The sequence below is a fragment of the Podarcis pityusensis genome (assembly GCF_964106645.2).
Source record: "Podarcis pityusensis genome assembly, chromosome: 9".
NCBI classification, from domain to species: Eukaryota; Metazoa; Chordata; class Lepidosauria; order Squamata; family Lacertidae; genus Podarcis; species Podarcis pityusensis.
Genome location: NC_138034.1, coordinates 32,884,846 through 32,903,822, shown reverse-complemented (window position 1 = coordinate 32,903,822; position 18,977 = coordinate 32,884,846). Strand labels below are relative to the sequence as shown.

General features: G+C 43.2%; 1 protein-coding gene, 1 long non-coding RNA gene and 1 pseudogene across 4 annotated transcripts in view; 1 reads left to right on the top strand and 2 right to left on the bottom strand.

Moving 5' to 3' along the window:
- The window catches only part of SPOCK3 (SPARC (osteonectin), cwcv and kazal like domains proteoglycan 3), a 125,327-nt gene extending 123,007 nt beyond the window's left edge, over window positions 1-2,320 (bottom strand). The window contains exons 1-2 of the mRNA XM_081021766.1: window positions 2,163-2,320; window positions 1,739-1,942 (exon numbers count right to left, since the gene is read on the bottom strand). Of these exons, the coding sequence (XP_080877892.1) occupies window positions 1,739-1,942 (204 nt within the window). The 5' untranslated portion in view covers window positions 2,163-2,320. The remainder of the gene's footprint in view (window positions 1-1,738; window positions 1,943-2,162) is intronic.
- On the top strand, window positions 1,045-17,876 carry LOC308485782. Of its 2 annotated transcripts, none has more exons than XR_013990770.1 (2): window positions 1,045-1,632; window positions 17,734-17,876. It is a non-coding gene; the product is annotated as an uncharacterized lncRNA (long non-coding RNA). The 2 variants fall into 2 exon arrangements; XR_013990771.1 differs by lacking the exon at window positions 1,045-1,632 and adding an exon at window positions 16,758-16,846.
- LOC308485183 (E3 ubiquitin-protein ligase RBX1 pseudogene) lies at window positions 13,247-13,760 on the bottom strand (annotated as a pseudogene). The gene has a single exon. The product of its transcript is annotated as an E3 ubiquitin-protein ligase RBX1 pseudogene (transcript).
- Window positions 17,877-18,977: the final 1,101 nt, after the last annotated feature.

Sequence of the window (18,977 nt, the reverse complement as noted above, 5' to 3'; positions counted from 1 at the left end):
GAGTTTCCAAAGCATCAACCAGATATTTTTAGAGGAGTAAGATTTAAATAAATGGTGATAATTATTATTCAACCGCTTCTAAGGAGATAAGATTCTAAACAATGCAATGCTATGCTTGTTTACTTTGTAGCAAGTCCCACTGTATCCAATGTGGCTTACTCCCGAGTAAATATTCAGACTGAAGCTGCAATCCAATGCACACTAACTTGGAACTAAGTTTTAGTGAATGACACAGGACTTGTTTCTGATATGGGAATTACACAGAAGGTTTCACAGGCCACATACATCAAGCTGCACAGATCAAAGATATCAAACCTTTACGTGTCTCAGCCTAAGTTAAGAAAAATTCACAAAAAGTATGGCAAAGCATTCACATTATTTCTTGCAACACATGTGTTGCTTCTTAAGAATTTATATTTAGTCTCATGATAACTTTTTGAAAAGGATAGAGAAAGGAGATTTAAAGCGACTGGTGATGCTTTCAAACTAGTACGAGCATTCTCCCTTAGCCATTCATTCAGAAGCATTCTCTGCACAGACTGGACCTGCCTGAGTGTGAGATTTGGGGCTTACTTAGCACATTCCTTGCTTGGGCTCCATTTGATCAGGCCCCAAAGTGAGGGGGCAGTGGAGAGCGAGGAGAGAAAGAAAAAGAAGTTGCACTCCCTGTCTAGCTTCTAATGTGACCCTGGTTTCATGCATGTTCCACCAAACTCACTCAGCTGCTTTCCATGGGGTGAAAAAGCACTGCAACTGTAACTCAAGCACATCCCCCTCTTCCAGTTAGAGAATACAGATCCCTAGATAAAACACTACGATCGGAGATGACAATGTAGCAGCAGCTACACTCCACCAGCAGCCACCCAGAGAAAACTCAGCTCTCTTCTATCAAAAGGGAAGCATCTTTCCCAACGAACTATGGGTTAAAGACAGGACCAACACATGCCCTAAAAAATCCCACTCTCCTTTCCAGTTACGACTCTTAACCTCCTCTATGTCTATTCTCTCTCCCACCCACTGCATCCAGCAAAAGTCTGTCTTTTCATCACCATTTCCATCCCCTGGTTCTTAGCATTTAAGACCAGCATTATTATATATTCCTGGCCTGCACGTGCACAAAGAGAGGTGGCATGGGGGTGGGAAAGTCCCCCCGCCCCGCAAGGCAGCCCATCACCATCAATCAGGGCTTTTATTCATTCGCAGACATCAAAGTCTCCCCAAGTAGCATTGTCTGCGTGTCTCCCTCCTCCTCCTCTGACTTTCAAGTTCTTTTAAAGGGTCCATTAAGCCACCGGATCGATCCTTACACTACTCAGTTAACAGCAGCGAGAAAGCTCCCCACAGTGGGGATGCACTTTTTACACTCAAGGCGATGCGGGGAAGGGAAGGGTGGGGAACCAAAAAAACAAAAAACCCTTTACATCTCTCCCCACACCACCCAGGAAAAAAAGTTGAGACATCACAGCACCCGCCGCCAGTGGGAAATGAAGATCGTTGCAGGGGAAACAAAGTCTGCTCGCATCGGGGAAGAGGAGCGAGGGAGCCATGCCAGTTTTCGCGAAACAGGAGCAGAAAAGCGCAGGAGAACTTCTTCGCGGAGGAAAGGTGATCGCGCCCGCAGCGCAAACCCAGGTAAGCAGAAATAAGATAGAGGAAGGGGAAAGAGGAGGAGGAGAAGCAGCAGTGGCAGGAGGATCAGGTAGGCAGGCGGACGAGCAAGCGAGCACGGCACACTTACGTCTCGGAATTTGTTCCACTGTCCAACCTCCTTGTCATACTGGGAGATAGTGGTAAGCCATTGTTTATCATCCAGAAAATTGCCGCTGTCTGACCTGCCCCCGGCGCCCGTCGCTGCTGCCGCCGCCGCCGCCGCCGCCGCTACCACCGCCTGACTGCACCAAGCGGCTGCCCACACACACGCGAAGGCGGCTACCTTGAGCATCTGAGGGAGAGAAGAGAGACACCGCCAGGGCGGGTTAGCCCCCGAAGGCACCCCACACACACACCCGCACCCTCCCCTCGCGAAACAGAAAGGGGGGTTTCCACAGAGAAAGCTCCCTTGGCGAGAAGCCGGTCCCCCTCCGCAAAAAAAAAGAGGAAAATAAGAGGAAGAAAAAGGCGCGAGTCGAAAGGGGGAAAGCGCGCGCTGCCCACTCCGTCACCTTGCCGCCAACCCCGCCGGACTCTCCGCTCCTTGCTTGTGGAAACGCAGCGCGACGCTGCCCACTGAGCCTCTGGCTGGAGGAGCTGCTGCTGCTGCTGCCGCCGCCGCCGCCGCCGCTGCACGCGCCGCCGTCTCGAGCCGTCCACTCAGCGCCTGGCGCCCAGCGCGCGCTCCCCGCCCCCGCCCCCGCCTCCTCCCGCCCAGCAGGCCCTCCCCCCTCGTTCTGCTGCTCGGCTCCGCTCCGCAGGCAGCTGCTGGCGAGCGGCGGGAGAAGCTCTCTCGCTGGCGCTCGGCTGACGAGGGGACGCGGGAGGGCCCTTCCGGACGGGGCGCGCGCGAAGAGACTCGGCGTGGCGGAGGCGGCCGGGAGGGCCCGAGAGCTACGCGTGAGGCGAAGCACGTATGGTGCGAGCGCGCCTTTCCGCGGCCGCTTCTTTTGCCTCCTGAAGGAAGAGCTGCTGCCGGGGAGGAGACAGCGCTGTAGCAGAGGCTGGGAACAGGGGCTGAGGGCTCGAGAGGAACGTCCGAGGAGCGTGCTGGATCGGGCCCGTGGCTCGGCTAGTCCGGTGTCCTGGGCTCAGTGGCCAGCCGGGTGCCTGTGGGCAGCGGTGCCAACTTGAATAAAATATTGGAAGGGGGGCAGGTAAGCCCCGTCCCACATAATAGATCACATGACGCAGCCCCCTATTTGAATAAACTTTGAGGGCCCAGCCCCCTCAGATATTTGGGGGGGGGGCTGAAGGGGCCTTAGCCTCCTGTCCTTTCCAACAGCTGGTATCCAACTGTAGAGGCATAGCCATCGCAACCCTCTCCTCTCTGAATTTGTCTAATCCTCTCTTAAAGCCATCTAGGTTGGTGGCTGTCCTTGCCTCCTGCCACTTCATCTGAGCCTTGCCACTTCTGGATGGGGGAAGGAAAGAGTGAAAAAGAATGGCTGCTCCTGATGCCTTTCATGCGCTCACCCCCTGGGCAGGGAAGATCGGTTTCATGGTCCAAGCTCTGCCCATTCTCTCATGCTCTTTCTAGCAGACATGGCACAAGAAGGTGACTGGGGGAAGGAGCAGCTGCCTCTCACCCACCTGTGCTTTCCCTCTGGGTGGCGCTGCTAGGGATGTACAAGCAATGAGAGGCGGCAGCAATCGCTTGCCCAATTCTTTCTGCCAGTAACTAACCCACTGCCTCCTCTCACTGAGCACACCCAGTGCCACCATCATTGTGCCACCCAGAGGAAGAGGGCAGCTGAGAGGCTGGTGTGACTGCTCCTTCCATGCCCATCCCAGTTACACCACTTCTTGGAAACCACAAAAGGGGAGAAGGCTGTTGCACTCGGTCTCTGCTTCTGGGCTCCCCATAGGCAGTATTCTAGTCTTCCTATGTTCTCTATACTGCACCATCTGAAAGCAAGTGGGCAGGAGAGATGAATCATAGAACTGTAGAGTTGGAATGGTCCACAGGGGTCTTCTAGTCCAACTGCCCAATCTTTCACCCAATGTCTTTCACCCAATGTGGGGCTTGAACCCACAGCCCTGAGATTAAAAGTCTCTACGCCGCAATCCCAGAGTCGGTCACGACTGGACCTAATGGCCAGGGGTCCCTTTAACCTTTTTACTGGCTAAGCTAAATGACTGGACTGGAGTGGTTGCTTCCACTACCTCTCTAGATATCACCATGGAGCCAGTTCTGCCTGCTGCTGATTCCCAAATAGGGTGAGTAACAGATAATAGGCAGACGTAGTCACTGCCTTTTGTTGATTTCACTCTTCCTGACTTCTTCCAGATGTCTTGGAGGAGGAGGAGCTGCTGAAGGGGCTTTCCTGTATGCCATTCCCCCCACCTTCTGCTACTGGAAGGGTAGGAATGAGGCATCACTATTTATCATTTGAATCCTTCACCATCAATAGCTGGTGATTGGCTGGAAGTATTAAACATACTTAATACAAAATGGTTCAGAAATAAACTTAAAATCGTACACAACCCTAACATGCATTTAAAGCACGTGGCTTCCCCAAAAGAACCCTGGTAACTGTAGTTTGTTAAGACTGCTGGGAATTGTAGCTGTATAAGGATTAAACTGGGAACTGCAGTTCCTAGGATTCTTTGATGGAAGCTGAGGCTTTAAATGTACGGTGTGGATGTGATCTGGTGGAAAGCATCAGGTAAGGCTGAGTTTCTTAAGTAGGAGAAGTGCTTCAGGACTGAAGGATTATTTTTACAATTACATTTATATCCCAGATTTATTCACTCCAGTAAGTTCAAGATACTATATATGGTTTTCTCTTCCCTCCAGTTGTCCTCACAGCAACCTGTTAAGGTAGGTTAGGATGAGAGACGGTATGAGTGGCCAAAGGTCACACCAAACAGGAACCTAGGGATCTGCCTTCTACCAAATTAGATCACTAGTCCATCTAGCTCAATATTGACTGTACCAGCTGAAAGTGGCTCTAGGGTTTCAGGCAGGATGAGGCTGGGTAGCTCAGTCAGTGGAGCATGAAACTCTTAATCCCAGGGGAATGGGTTCGAGCCCCATGATGAGTGAAAGATTCCTGCATTGCAGGGGGTTGGACTAGATGACCCTAGATGACCCCTTCCAACTCTACAATTCTCTGGTGTCTAGGTAGGGCTGAGATATACCAGGGCCTGGAAATGGGACTTGCATGCAAGGCATGTGCTCTGCCACTGAACGACACCATTCCGCTTCTCCTGAATCTCCCTGAATTGAGCTGCTTCAGTTCTGGTTGGGATGATTAAGTCAAAATGATCACACACCTTTAGTAAATGCAGCTCATGAAATGCCTCTCCTCCAGCCCACATATCTGCTCCATCTTCTAGCAGCTGATTTTATCATTTTCAGAAGTGAGATTTTGATAACTATTTTAAAGCTTCCATCCCATCTACAAAACAAATACACCAAAAAAAATTGCATTGGTTTGCATCCTGTTCTCTTGGTTTATTCTAATGTCCTCTCTTATTACTCTTTTATAAAACTTGCATTTCACTTTTCTAGCCTTTACTGCTCACTTTCGTAAAACTGCCCTCTCACATGGCACATACACTGAATGAATGGAAGAGGGTGCAGGATCTCAGCCATAACTGTATCTTGTCTTTTGTAGTTTTCACAACAGTACAGAAAGAGTTTATGTGTGTACAATTTGTACACATGTAAACTCTATTCACACCTCCAGGCGAATGTGTGGGGGTTGGAAATGGGGACAGAGTGAGCATAATCTTGACTTACTCCAATGAACATGTAAAAAGGGCTTACGTGGTAAATTATTACGTGGTAAATTATTCCGTAATGAGAAGAGCAGTTAGATGAAGATGTGAGTGTGTATCCATGCACACACACGTCATAGAGAAAGAGATGTGTTTAGGAACAAGAGTAGTATGGGATTTACAGAAGTTTCCCTCTGATTTTTATAAAAAGTGCTCTTGCATATATGTGTATACTCTTTTGACAATGGAAACTAAATGATCAATTATCTCTAATTTTGCCTGTCTCAGCTTCCTGAACATTTAATAACTCTTAAGTGCTTTTTTCATATCTGTAAGTCTATCAGTCTGCACATAATTGGTTTAAGAGCCTGATTCCGAAAAAGGATGCTACAGGTTGCATTATTTGAGAAAAATATAAAAATACTAGAGCCAACCACAAATTACACCTTGAAATCCTCTGCCATGCTTATAGGCAGAGAAATGGGGCAGAAGTGGGTATTTCAAATAATTTATCCAAGGAAAGGAGTAACGGCCAACTGTTTCTCAGTGCTGGGGTTGACCATTTACTTAGTCTACTTACAACCTACCCTTCAGCAAATGGTCCAAGGGAGGATTATAAAAACAGCACAATTAAAACAAGTACGAATTATATTAAAATCATAAAACAAAACCAACCAACAACAAAATTAACAAAACCGCAGCACAGAACGGCAATGCAGCACCCACTCAACTAAAAGCTGGAATGCCTTGACACAACTTCTTTCCTTTTTACTAAATGTTTAGGTGCAGCTGCTGCAAGTAGCAATAGCAGTCTCATTACCCATTTTAATCATCATTTTATTTGTATAGCACCTTTTCACAGTTATAACAATGCTCAAGGCGGCTTAAAATATGAAAAGATTTACATAGTTACAAATGTAGCAAAGTAGTCATAAAAATAAATAAAACACAACAAAAACTACATAACCAAACAGATCAATTGCCACATAAAAATATAGATACAAAAAAATAATATCAACAACAGCCGAAACTCCCAACAAAACTTTCCCCAAAATACCCCATTTTCCATCCTCCACAATGTCCCAGACCTAATGTTGTTCTGGGCTATTGTTGGGGTGGGGTGGGTGTGCAGAAGATGGTGACCACCACAAAAAATGGTGGGAATTCTGCAAAGTGCATTTGGGGTATGGAGTGTTAGAGGAGGCATAGTACCTCTGGTGGGGGAACATGCTGTGCTGCTTCTGGGGTAATTTGTCCACCATTAGTCCCCACCCTGTCCTCAACTTTCATCTGTGGTTCCTAGAGGTTACCAGCTTGTAACAGCAGCCACACCCTGGGAATGACTTCAACTGGCCAGCTCAACTGGGTTAAGGTAGCTAACCCTCAGTGAGTTAGGGACTTCCCCTGCATGCAAATACATACTCCAGCAGATTGAGTGAATGAGTCCATTAGTGGGTCCAATGGTCAAGAAGGCAGTTTCTGCACATGCTGTAGAGCAGAGGGAAGTGAGGGGCAGATGGGGCTTGTCAACCTGGGAAGGTAGCCCTTCTAAGAGAAGGAAATATCTCATCCTAAACCTCTTGCCTTGTGGGATATCTACAGGAGAAGAAAGGGATAAGGAATAAACCCTACACAAATCCAGAGTAGTGTCCCTAGGACGATTGGATGGTGCCTTGTATGCCTCCTTCCAGCAACTCCTGAAGCTAAGCTGGTGCCAAGTGTATTTCTCTGCTTTGCTTTGGACCACATCAGTGAGTCGTCTGGGCAGCCCAAGAGGATACTACCCAGGCTTGTTTCTTGGGGATGTCACTTCAGTTTTGGTAACGCAGCAGTTTGACTTCATCCCTGGAGATGTACCTGTTGTCCCTCAAGATAGGCACATGCCAACAACATCTGGGTTGAAAATAAGAAAAAATCTCAGACATTTTCTCAGGGGGGAAAAATACATTAAAGTGTTTAGCTTAGTGAAAAAATTCTTTTTCAAATGTTGGTTCTTAACTGTTGCAATTTAATGGGTTAAAGAGCCCACCAGCGACCTAATATTCTTCAGCTTCTGATTCACAGGGATCCAGTTTACCCAAGGGCAAAATTCTGCAAGAACTCACAACTTATTTCTCAGCATTTTCAACAGGCATATTTGTGACATCACTACCTCAATGCTTGTTTAAGTTCACTGTAACTGAATTCTGGCGAAGTGTTGCATTCACTAGGGTTGCCAACATTGGTTCTGACAAGGCCATTAACAACTGAGTGGCAGACAAAAGTTCAGCCACTGGTGTTTTCCTGGCATTGAGCTACATATAGTGATGTGAAAAACTTCATCATCTGAATTTCTGCCCGACATGCAGCTATTAAATGCACAAGAGCACTACAATGGAAGAGGGAATTGGCACCCGTATTCTTCCTATATAAATTATTAAAGATCCTTGATTCATATTGAATTTGGCAGTACTAAGTTCTGTTCACTTTAATTCTGCTTTTGTAGAAATTGTTTCAAGATCCTGGGTTTTGGCATCAATCATAAAGTGATGGAACTGTAATTGGGTTTTTCTTTTTTAAAAATCTAGTTTGGTGTGGATTTTTAGGACAATGGCCTTCAGTTTGAATTTTGTGAGTAGGCTTTGTCCAAGGGAAATAAATTAAAACTCAAGGGTACACAAAGTACCTCCAGTGACTCACTAAGAGTTCCTCCATATTACCTCTTTATTGAACATTTATTTTGGTTTGCTTGCACAAAGCTTACACAGCAGAAAGAATGTACTGATCTTTATCAGGTGTTTGTTTGTAGGAAGATTATATGACAATGAGCATTCATCCTGATTTGCTTGTGTGGTGTTTATATGTCTTCCTGTTAATCATTTGTTTATTCCACACTTTTGTATACATTTCATTGTTACTTTCCTAACTGCAAAAAGCCAGTCTCTTTTTTTAAAGTAGATTTGTGGTGCTAGGTCAACAGAGCGCTCTAATCCACTTTAATTATGCAAACCTTAATTTCCCAGTTTGTGCTTAAATCCCTCCTGCAAAATACTGACAGTACAACATACACTGATGTTATCCCCTTTCCCCCCCCTAACAAAGATACTGTGTCTTTAACAGCTGGATAACACACTGGACATGAATTCAGCAGGTTAAAGTTTTCATAATCTACAGAGATTTCGGTATATCTTAATTGGTGTGTTAGCCAAGATTCATCCCTAGAGTCACCTGTACAAGATCACATTCTTTATCCTAAATAGTTTCCCTGAAATAACTTGCCACCTTTCCTATTCTTCATTCACAGTAATTATCCTGTTCTAGGTGATAAAATTATTCCATGTGTTTAACTAAATCAGGGAGTAAGAAATTAGAACACATAAATGGTAAAGACATAAACAAAAATAAATAAGTAGAGGGGAAAGCATAAGGACTGGGAGATAAAATAGTGAATAACCATCGAAGAGGAAGAAGAGAGACTATTCTGAAAACCATGACATGGGAATCTGGAATAGCCACCCATGAAGTGTACGTAGCGTTGTACTGATGCAACGTGGAAATAATTATATCTGACTAGAAGTGTGTGAGAGCAAATAAAATGGAAGCTGCAGATATTATCAGAGGGGTTATTCTCTGTTATTACTCAGAATAAAATAATATGTGCATGTGTACTTTTAGGATACATTTGCACAGGAAACTCCCATGCTGCCAGTTTAGCACTTTATTGCAAGAAAGTTACAAAGGTTAACATAGCATGATACCATACCAGCAACACATAAGCAACTGCACAAGCAAAAGTCCCTCGATTTTCTAACAGAACCAGAAATATAGGAGGACACTGGGAGAAGAAATTTCCCTCCATTAACCTCAGTAGGAGTGGAAAACATTCAAACATTCTGAGTTGGCATTGGGTTCAATGACCATTTCACCAGTCTGGGGCAAAACTCCAGACCTGCAGTAACATACTGTAAGTATAGGATTGCTTTGTTAATAGCGTTTGGTGCTTCCCACATTGACATCATTCCTCGCAGCTTGTATACTGCCTTGACAGCACTGACCTCATGATTTTCATTCCTACATTTGCAATACAGACAAAAATACAGGTGAGAGATTCAGTGTCATTGAGCACAGATGCCTTATCAGGACTGGATGTCCTAAATGAGTGCATTGGAGTCCTCTCTTCTCACAATGCCTTTGTGCAGATTTGTGCACAAGGACACAAGTTTGCCCAACTGCACCATTGAATTAAACAGAATTCCCATTTTTTCATTGAATTCAATGGGACATGTGAAGAGTGGATTACCTAGTTGTCACATTAAAAACGAAAGATGGATGTAACCAAAACAGGTGCAAGGGTTCGGGGGGGGGGGGTTGAAGAAAACAATGCTGAGCTGTTTTGCAGAGATGAAGATTTGCAGCTAACGTTGAGTCACCGTGAAAATATAAATTTGTCTTACGCATAAGACATGGGCCTCTATACATGGAGAGAAAGTTCATATCTTGCTGAGCAGAAATAAATGCTTATAACATTATATCTCTTTCTGACATGAGCCGCACAGACTGTAGTTGTAACTCTAATTGAATAATGGCTTCTTGCCAGGATATAAGTTTGATTAGTTTGGAATTGTATTTTACATCTCTCAATTTCTCCTTTTGAGACTTTCACTATTCTTAATCGAAGCCAGAGTTTTCTGGCTCATACACAGATGGTTGCAGGCTTCTCTGCTTGTCTGTCATTCTGTATGGGTGCTTCTAGATGGGGGCTTAATATTGCAAATGGGTCATTAACAGCAGGGCTTGTAACTTACCAGGTTTAAAGGGTATATCCAAATGAAAGGGGACGGATGCATAGGCTGACATTTTGATGCCAGTGATGTCATGTGGAGACTGAGAAAAGCTTGCATGCATGAACAGCCCCAGTCCCACAACAAACAAACATCTGGAAGGACTATATATATAGAAACATAGGAAGCGGCTTGATACTGAGAAAGACTAGTGGTCCCCTGACTGGCAGCACCTACCCAGAGTTTCAGGCAGGGTCTTCCCCACCCCTACCTAGAGATGCCTGGGATTAAATCTGGACCTTCTGCATGCAATGCAGGTGCTCTAAAGGTTGCGTGCCATGTAACTCGAAAATTGATGGGTTGGATTGGAAGCATTCACCCTGAAGGACAGCAACCTGATATTCGACCAGATATGCTGCCAAGTTAGCATGTATAGGACTGCAACTCTTCTAGACCCCACCTGCACTATGCATTTAAAGCAGGATCATACCACCTTAAACAGCCATGGCTTCCGCTAGAGAATCCTGGGAATTACAGTTTGTTAAGGGTGTTAGAAGATCCCTCTTTCCCTCACAGAGCTTGAATTCCCAGACATCCTTGGGAAGGCAGATAGATTGTTAAGCCGCTTTGGGAATTGTAGCTTCAGGTAGTGGTCTCCTACTAACTCTCACCATCCTTCCCAAACTACAGTTCCAGGATTAATGGGGAAAACCATGACTGTTTAAAGTGGTGTGATAATGCTTTAAATGTATAGTGCAGATGGTGCCCTAGTAATTCACTGTACAAACAATTCATGTTAAGTGGATTGGAGGGCTGGATGCATTAAGAAGATTTGTGTCCCTGGTCACTTATATTTCTTCATGAAAGCACCAACTGGGGACTGTCCAAACCACACTACAGCCTCTTCCCCCACCAGGGAATTGTTGTTTCTGGAAGACCTTTGGGATGCTAATTAATCTGTTCAGAAAGTGCACTGTCCCTGGCTACAGGTCATTGTCTACTTTGCCTTCCATTTCAAAGAAAGAAATGGGGCTTGTATAATTTGGAGAATTTGCTGCTGAGAACAATCTTAGCCCTGCACAATGAAAAGAGAACTTTAAGAAGAAGCCTCACCGTCATTTCCACAGTGTTACAAACTGCCACCCCCTATTTTCCTCATTTTCCAACCATATTTCTGTCATCAACAACACTGCCCTAGATTTGGGATACGATGGCTAAGAGGCCAAAGCGCTTGTTAAAAGCCTTTCTATACTAGTTGAATGCTAGTTATGCTGCTGCCATGAAAAATACACTGATGGAAAGCCTCAGATCTGCATGCTGTGAGCTTGCTGGGTGCATATCCCCATTGTTGTGGACCCATTTAGGTCCCGGTCCCCCCCATGTATGAAGAGTACATGGGTGTCATTACTAGCATAGTCCCTGGTTGATGGGCTATGGCAGTGGTGCCAGAGCAGGTATGTCTTTTTAATGCCATCTTTTCATTGTGTTCCTTTCCCTTCCTTGCCTAGCAATTATAAGATATGGAACAGTATCCCTTTGGAGTAACAGTGACGTACCTTTCCTTCTCCTTGCCTAATTTAAGGACTGCTCTGCCCAAAACATTTGAATGAAGGTTTTAATTTCGAGGAAGTGACCATTCCTCTAAACTTCAAGATCCAAAATTACAATAGATTTCCTATAAAGTATTTTGATATTAAAATTGTGCCATCATTATGGACCCTGGGTTTGAAAAGTAACATCTAGAACTCTGCAGCCTAGTCTTCTGTATTTTCACTCTGAATTAAGTGACACTGAATTCAACGGAACTTATTCTCATGTCTAGAATCACAAGTGTACACTGCTTCACTCCTTCAGTGGTAAGGTTGCTAACTTTCCCCTTAAAAACCTCTGTGCCTTTAAAAGCTACACGGCAGCAGAAATTCAACCATGTCTACACCCCTCCCCCCAAAAAATCAGATGTGGAGCATTTATTTGTGGTGAAAAGAAGGGAAAGAAAATGCTGAACATATGGCACATACGCTTTAAGATTTTTTTGCTGTGAAATTTTGTAAACAGCTTAGAGAGCCCTTCAGAGCTATACAGTGGGACATAAATATTCTAAATAAATGCATAATAAAAATGTAGCTGTTTACAAGCACAGGAATTCTGCCAAAATAAAATTGACATCCCTATAACTAGTTGTTTTCAGGTTTTGAAAAGAATTTCAGGCTCAGAGCTGGTAGAAAGCTGGCTAATGAACTCTGTGCTGGAAAGAACATTAGATCCTTCAGAAGCTGAGATAACACCTCCACACCATGAATTTTACTGAAGTCTTTGGAGTTGGCTAGGTATTTTTTAAAAAGAGTTTTGATGGTAGCAGTGTCACCTTCATCCAAGCCAACTGATGTCTTGGACTGCTTGTGCAAGTTACAAGAACAGCCTTCATGATAAGGCCGATAAATGATACACTGTTTTCAGCAAATATACTTTTAATTTTCTTGTACTTCCGGCAAAATATTACACACATGAATTTTCACCCAATTGTTTTCACCTCTCCCATGTTTAACATTATTATCAGGCAGGTGTACTCTCACTCTTCCATCCCTTTTGTAGAGAATTGATGCTGCCATATTATCCGCTGGGGGGCGGGGAATTATTTGGTTTTGAATTCCCTTGCTTTTGGTCATTCATATATGTAAATCTAAGCATATCACAAGGTTGAAGGACATTGAACTTAAATCAGAACTCAGGTTTTAAGTAAGCTTTCATAAGATCATGCTGAGAAGCCTCTATTTTTAACCCTAGGGGTTTGTTTCTTATAGGAAATATTATAGGACCACACGTCAGTAGTGAGTGGGACAATGAATGTGACTCTTATCTTTGTGCAGTTGGCTACAGTCCAGGCATACAAATATCCAAGGTTTCCACACATAACACCCCTCCATCCAGACAAGCAACAGGTATTGCTAAATTTCAAGGGCATCTTTCAGGCAGGCAAAAGTATGGGGAAAGTGTGGCCAGGGTAGAAGTCTGAAGGACCAAACTGAGAAAAATATTTGCCTCCACATCTGACCCCAGCCCGGTTGTATATTGACCTTAACTTAGAATCATTGAATGTCCCCCCCCCCCCCAGAGACAAACATGTTTATTACTATTCACAATAACTATTTTAAGGTGAAAACAAAAAGCAAGGTAAGTGTCTATTAAGTTACACAGACTTCATCAACCTGCTTGCAAGGTGAAAGGCTTATCTGAAGATAGAACAATAAACTTGGTGGTCTTCTCTCTCCTACTCGTGCCCATACTTCTGGAATTCCCATTCTTGATTATCTCATGGACACATCTGCCGAGTCTTAAGCCAATGAGAGATACAATGGAAGTGGAAAGCACGATTGCAGGTAGCCCATGCAACAGTGCATTCTTTGGAGGTAGCTGATTCTTGGTTAGCTTGACATTCTATGCACAGATCCATAATATGGTTTCTGCAAATGGCACAGTTGTCAACCACGATGTCCCAAGCCCAGAGTGCAACTGCATTCCACTTCTTTACTTTGAAGCGCTTCTTGCCGGCACCACTATTGGTCCCACTCGGTGTGTCCACATCCATTGCAGCAGCCATTTTGGATAAGCCAGTCCCGGCAGAATGCTATCTGAATCATTGAATTGTAGAGTTGGAAGGGACAGAGGAAAAGTAGGTGTTGAGTAGTTCCACCTTCTCTTTCACCCAATAGTATTTCTCCATCTTCTCCACACAAGTGACCTATTATTTGCTTGTTCTTTCTCTGGCTTCAAACATAGCCAAAGAAACATTTTTTATTACTTTAAACTCTCTTACAAGCCTGAGCTCACTCTGAGCTTTGGCCCACCTGACCTTCTCCCTGCAACTGTGGGCTACTTTTGTATACTCTTCCTTTGCAATTTCTAGCTTTCTTAGATTTCAGCTCATCTGTAAGCTCCTACATCAGTTTCTTTAGGTGCCTCCCACTTTTCCTTCTTGTTGGAATTGTATGCCTTCAATATTTCACCTTTAAGAAACTCCCATTCATCTTTGACTCCCTTCTCTTTGAGTATTTCTGATGATAGGTGGTTCCTTAAGCTTTATGAATTCAGCCTTTTGAAGTCCAGAGTGCATATAACTCACAAGTTTATCACAAGCAAAAGCATACAAATGATGTGCACAATAACTAATGCACTCTCACATTCATGCATACTTAACCTAAGAGAACAAATAGAAGCAAGGTAGTTTGAACATAACCTTGGGGCAAAAAGACAGTGATAGGAGCAGTGTTTTACATATCCTAGCTCTCAACAGAGTGATCTTACAACAATGGAGGGTGATAGGGTGATGTAATGGATACAGGAAATGGTTATTGCAAAAAACTGATTTTAAAATTTTCATGTTCTATTGGTGAGCATTTGTCTAAGAAGGGGTTAAGTGACATAAAAGGAGGGGTTTGGTGATGTATATGTGGGTGACCTTAATGGAAAAATAGTAGACTTGGGATAAGTGGCAGGAAAATCTGGTTTCTGCCTGAAAGGTCATGACTGTCTGTATGTGGTCAACTCTACTTAGAGAGGATTATCCCTCTTGAATAGAGTGTCTACTGGTAAACAAGTGTTTTGCATATTTTTTTCCTGGTGGGACAGGATACCTGCAATGAGCCTCCATTGTTTTGCTCATCCTTTTAATTGACACCTAAGTGATATCCATGTTTGCCTAAAGAGACTCTGCATCAGTAAATCTGAGACATAAAGTCTATGCATTTAGCAATCTTTTGACAGCCAGATAGTTTCATTAAGTTATTCCAATCCCATCTTCCTAGTGATTCCTGTCATGTCTGCCCAACAGGTAAGGTAAAAAGGCAATAGAAAATGTAGTTCCACTGAGAGAATTACCCCAAATGCAACTCTTTGGTCATGCCAACACAGTTGTGGACCAAAGTGACATCTTACCCAAAGCATCATGGTAACAAGCTCTAGTCCACAAAAGTTTGTGTCATAATAAATCTGCTGGTCTTTAAGGTGTCATAAGGTGCTCTTCATTGTTTTCCTACAGCAGCTACCTCTCTGGAATTTGTGACATACAAAAGTTAACAGTTATTTATGAACATACCTATAGATCCTAAAAGTGGAGCAGTTGTGTGAATGCAGCCACACATGATAGGGTGACTTTTTTAAAAAACCGCATAAATATGGTCATCAACAATCTCATCACAGGGGATGCATATAAAAGGGGACTTCTACAAAAGTTACTTATAAATAATTTGCTCTGATTCCAGTGTTTAGGCTGTGAGTGCCATTGCTTATTATGTAATCAAAATATATCACCCACATACAAGAGGGGAGGTATAATTAGGTTGAAGCTAACCCCCAAGTTGGCATAAGTACAAAGAATATTTTGGGGGAATAAGTGGAGTGGGGGATTCCAAAACTGTCCAATAAGGAATGAGCATATTCAGTGGTCACAGAATACTGATGTGGGTGTGTGGGAGACAATATGGGAAGGGTAATCATAGAGAAGGACAGGGTTGCCTGATTGAAACACAGAAAAAAGTGCTTCTCACTGCAATGTTTTGTCCAGTCCCACTTGTAGGCCATTTACCTAGTCCTAGAACATTTGGGTGCATGAAGAGGGGAAGGAATGCACACAGGGGGAAGACTCTGTGTTTCTGGTACCTACACACCAGTACCTGATAATTATGAAATACATGAAGCTTCCCAAATAAACCTGAGTTTCACATTTGTCAATCAGGGCAATATGCAAGTGTGAAGAAGCCTTCTGAAGAAGTTTCTCAGGATTCGACACTAGTAATTATGTTTAGATATGGTTGTCACTTAGAAAAAGAACTAATTTTCCCATGAACTCTACAGAAGTTTACATTACAGAAGTGACCCAATCCAGGAAGACTAGTTTAGCCTCAATCTACACAGCTAACTACTTATTTTGTCTAATGCAGGCATAGGCAAACTTGGCCCTCCATATGTTTTTGGGACTATGTTATGTACTGAGTTGAATAGGATCCAAACTGCAGCAGTCTGATTGGTCCTAGAACAATAGGATCCAAAATGCAGCAGTCTGATTGGTCCTAGAACAATAGGATTCAGAATGCAGCAGTCTGATTGGTCCTAGAACAATAGGATTCAGAATGCAGCAGTCTGATTGGTCCTAGAACAATGCAGCAGTATGATTGGTTGGCAGGAACCACCCAATCATGCTCCAGATATAAGTGAATCCACAACCTGATTGGCTTACAGTAGAATTCCAGAATTAGCCAATCATGTGCAGCCCATTGTGTAAATAATGTATATAAAGCAGATACTTTGAGGGGACATTCATTCATTCCTCCTCACTACTATGAGCTGAATAAAGAGCATGAAATCACTTTGCGACTCTGAGTATATTTCAGACTACAACTCCCATCATCCCTGACCACTGGTCCTGTTAGCTAGGGATGATGGGAGTTGAAGTCCCAAAACATCTGGAGGCCCAAATTTGCCTATGCCTGGTCTAATGTTTTGCTAGTATGACAAGTGGTTAGAATATCAGACTAGGATGAGGATCCTGGGAACTGTAGTTCATTAAGGGTTCTGATCTCACAAAGACAAAATTCTTTAAGAAACTGCACAGTTCTTCGGGGGAAGCCATGGCTGTTAAAGTGGTATAAGAGTGTTTTAGAAGTGTGGTGTGGATGTGACACCACTATCAGTTCTGCAGCCAAGAATGTTCCTTGGTCAGTCAATGATCTCTTAGCTTATCCTACTGCACAGGGCTGTTGAGAATATAAAATTGAGGGGACTATGTCTCTGTGGAGAAAATGTAGGGTTTAAATAAGGGACTTGTTCCTGTACACAGTTGCTTGGAAGCAAGCTCTACAGAGCCCTATAGTGTGTTCTGTTTTAAAACATTTGTCAAATTGTGTTTGTATTGCCATTTACTCCCAGCATAAAGGGGCAATGGATTTCTGGTCATGCCTTTGTTCATGACTTAACCTTTGAGGTTGTTTGTTGTGTGGTGACTAATTGCTAACTCTCTAGATAAATATTCATGGCATTCCACAAGCTACTTGCAAGCTGTCTGGTAAAGAAAAAAGAAAAAAAGATTTCCTTTGTTTGGTTTAAGCATGCTGCCTGTTAATGTAATTGGATGTCCTGTAGTTCCTGACCTGTAATGTGTGAGAGGATAAATAATCATCCTGTATTTACTGTTGTCACAGTGTTCAAGATCTTGTAGATTCCACTACATTCCCACTCCAGTCATTTTATTTCTATGGCGGTTAATTTTAATAGGTTTCCATCTCTATTACATGCAAATTGTCTCAAAAATGTCCTTTTATTTCCCTTCTCTACTTACTGGAATCAGGACTGATTTGCTTAAATCAGTAGTTCTTCAGAGTTGTTGCCTTGAATCTTCAGAAGCCAATTTAAAAATGGGTTGAACCTTTGAAGTATAATAAGCAAACTGATCCTAGCAAACTATTACTTGAAAGAAATGTAGAATTAAATTAATCTTGTTTCTAAATAGGTGAAACTGGGATTTCAGTTTGTGGGTGGAATTAGGACATAGGGTTACAATGGCAGCTCCGAGTCAAGCTCTCCCTCTCTCCCTTCCTCCCCACAGGAACAAAGGAAGCTTGCCTTATAGAGTCAGAGCACTGGTCCATCTAGTTCCAGACTCACTTGGAGATGCCTGGAATCAAATCCAAGACCTTCTGCTACAGTTCTTTGAGCTATGGTCCTTCTCATAAACTTCTGTTCAGCTTACTTTCCATCCTGATGTCATAGTAATGTGGATTTTCACACTCCTGCCCCACATCATTGGTGAAGAGGACAGAGGAACAGGTACTGTGATGACATCAGGGAGCAGGGGCTAATTCAGCTTTGCCCAACCTGATATCCTCCAGCCATTTTGGACTATGACTCCCATAATCCATGGCCATTACCAGTACTAGCTGGGGCTGACAGGAGCTGTAGTTCAAAACATCTGGAGGGGAAAATAGTTGGGCTAATTCAACACAGCAATCAAAATACATTGCCTAGCCCTACTGAGCAAGCCCCATACCACTCTGGCTTGCATGAGCCAAAGGAGTGGGGGCTTTCTTAAACTGCTCAGCTGGGGGGGCGATGGGAAGCCAAATGGTCTAATAAAGATTTAGTCATGGTTCACGTGAGTTTCAGCATCAAGAGTTCTAGAAATGTTCTCGTCTAATCACTTTCCTTCTAATAACTTCTATGTCACATTATTATTATTCATGCTTCTTTGTTATTTTGGTTATTTGCTAATTTACTGACATAATTACATGATACATTCAAGAAATGTCCACTTGTTTACCTAGATACACAATAGCTGAGCTGTAAAAATTAGTGGATGCTCTTCCACACAAACATTTGTACAAGTGTCGAGAAAGTTTGCACCTTTGTTCAGTGGAACATGTGAATTAGACAAGAAGAAATGCAAAGTTATGTTCATTGGTTTTTGAAAATTTGTAGCTCAGAATCTGTCCTCTGCCTTCTGCTGCTCTGTATCAGCATCTTTCATTGTTCTGATTTGGGCCTCCACGTTTTCCAAATATATTCCAGTTCAGCCTAGTTTTCTGATCTATAGGATCTGCTACAGTTTACTCTCAAGTTGACAGTGTTCAGGTAAATATATCTGGCAACCATAAACATGAAAGTGATTTTAGCTTTATCTCTCTGTGTGTTTAAAAGATACATTAAACAGACACAATGGAAAATAAAGATTCTAAAGCACTTACACTCTGTCAACTAGACCCAGATTGTGCCTTTTAAAAATAACTGTGATCTTCAAAGAAAGGAAGGTATTCTGTAAACATTCCAGAAAGGAAGCCTACGTTAGTCAATATG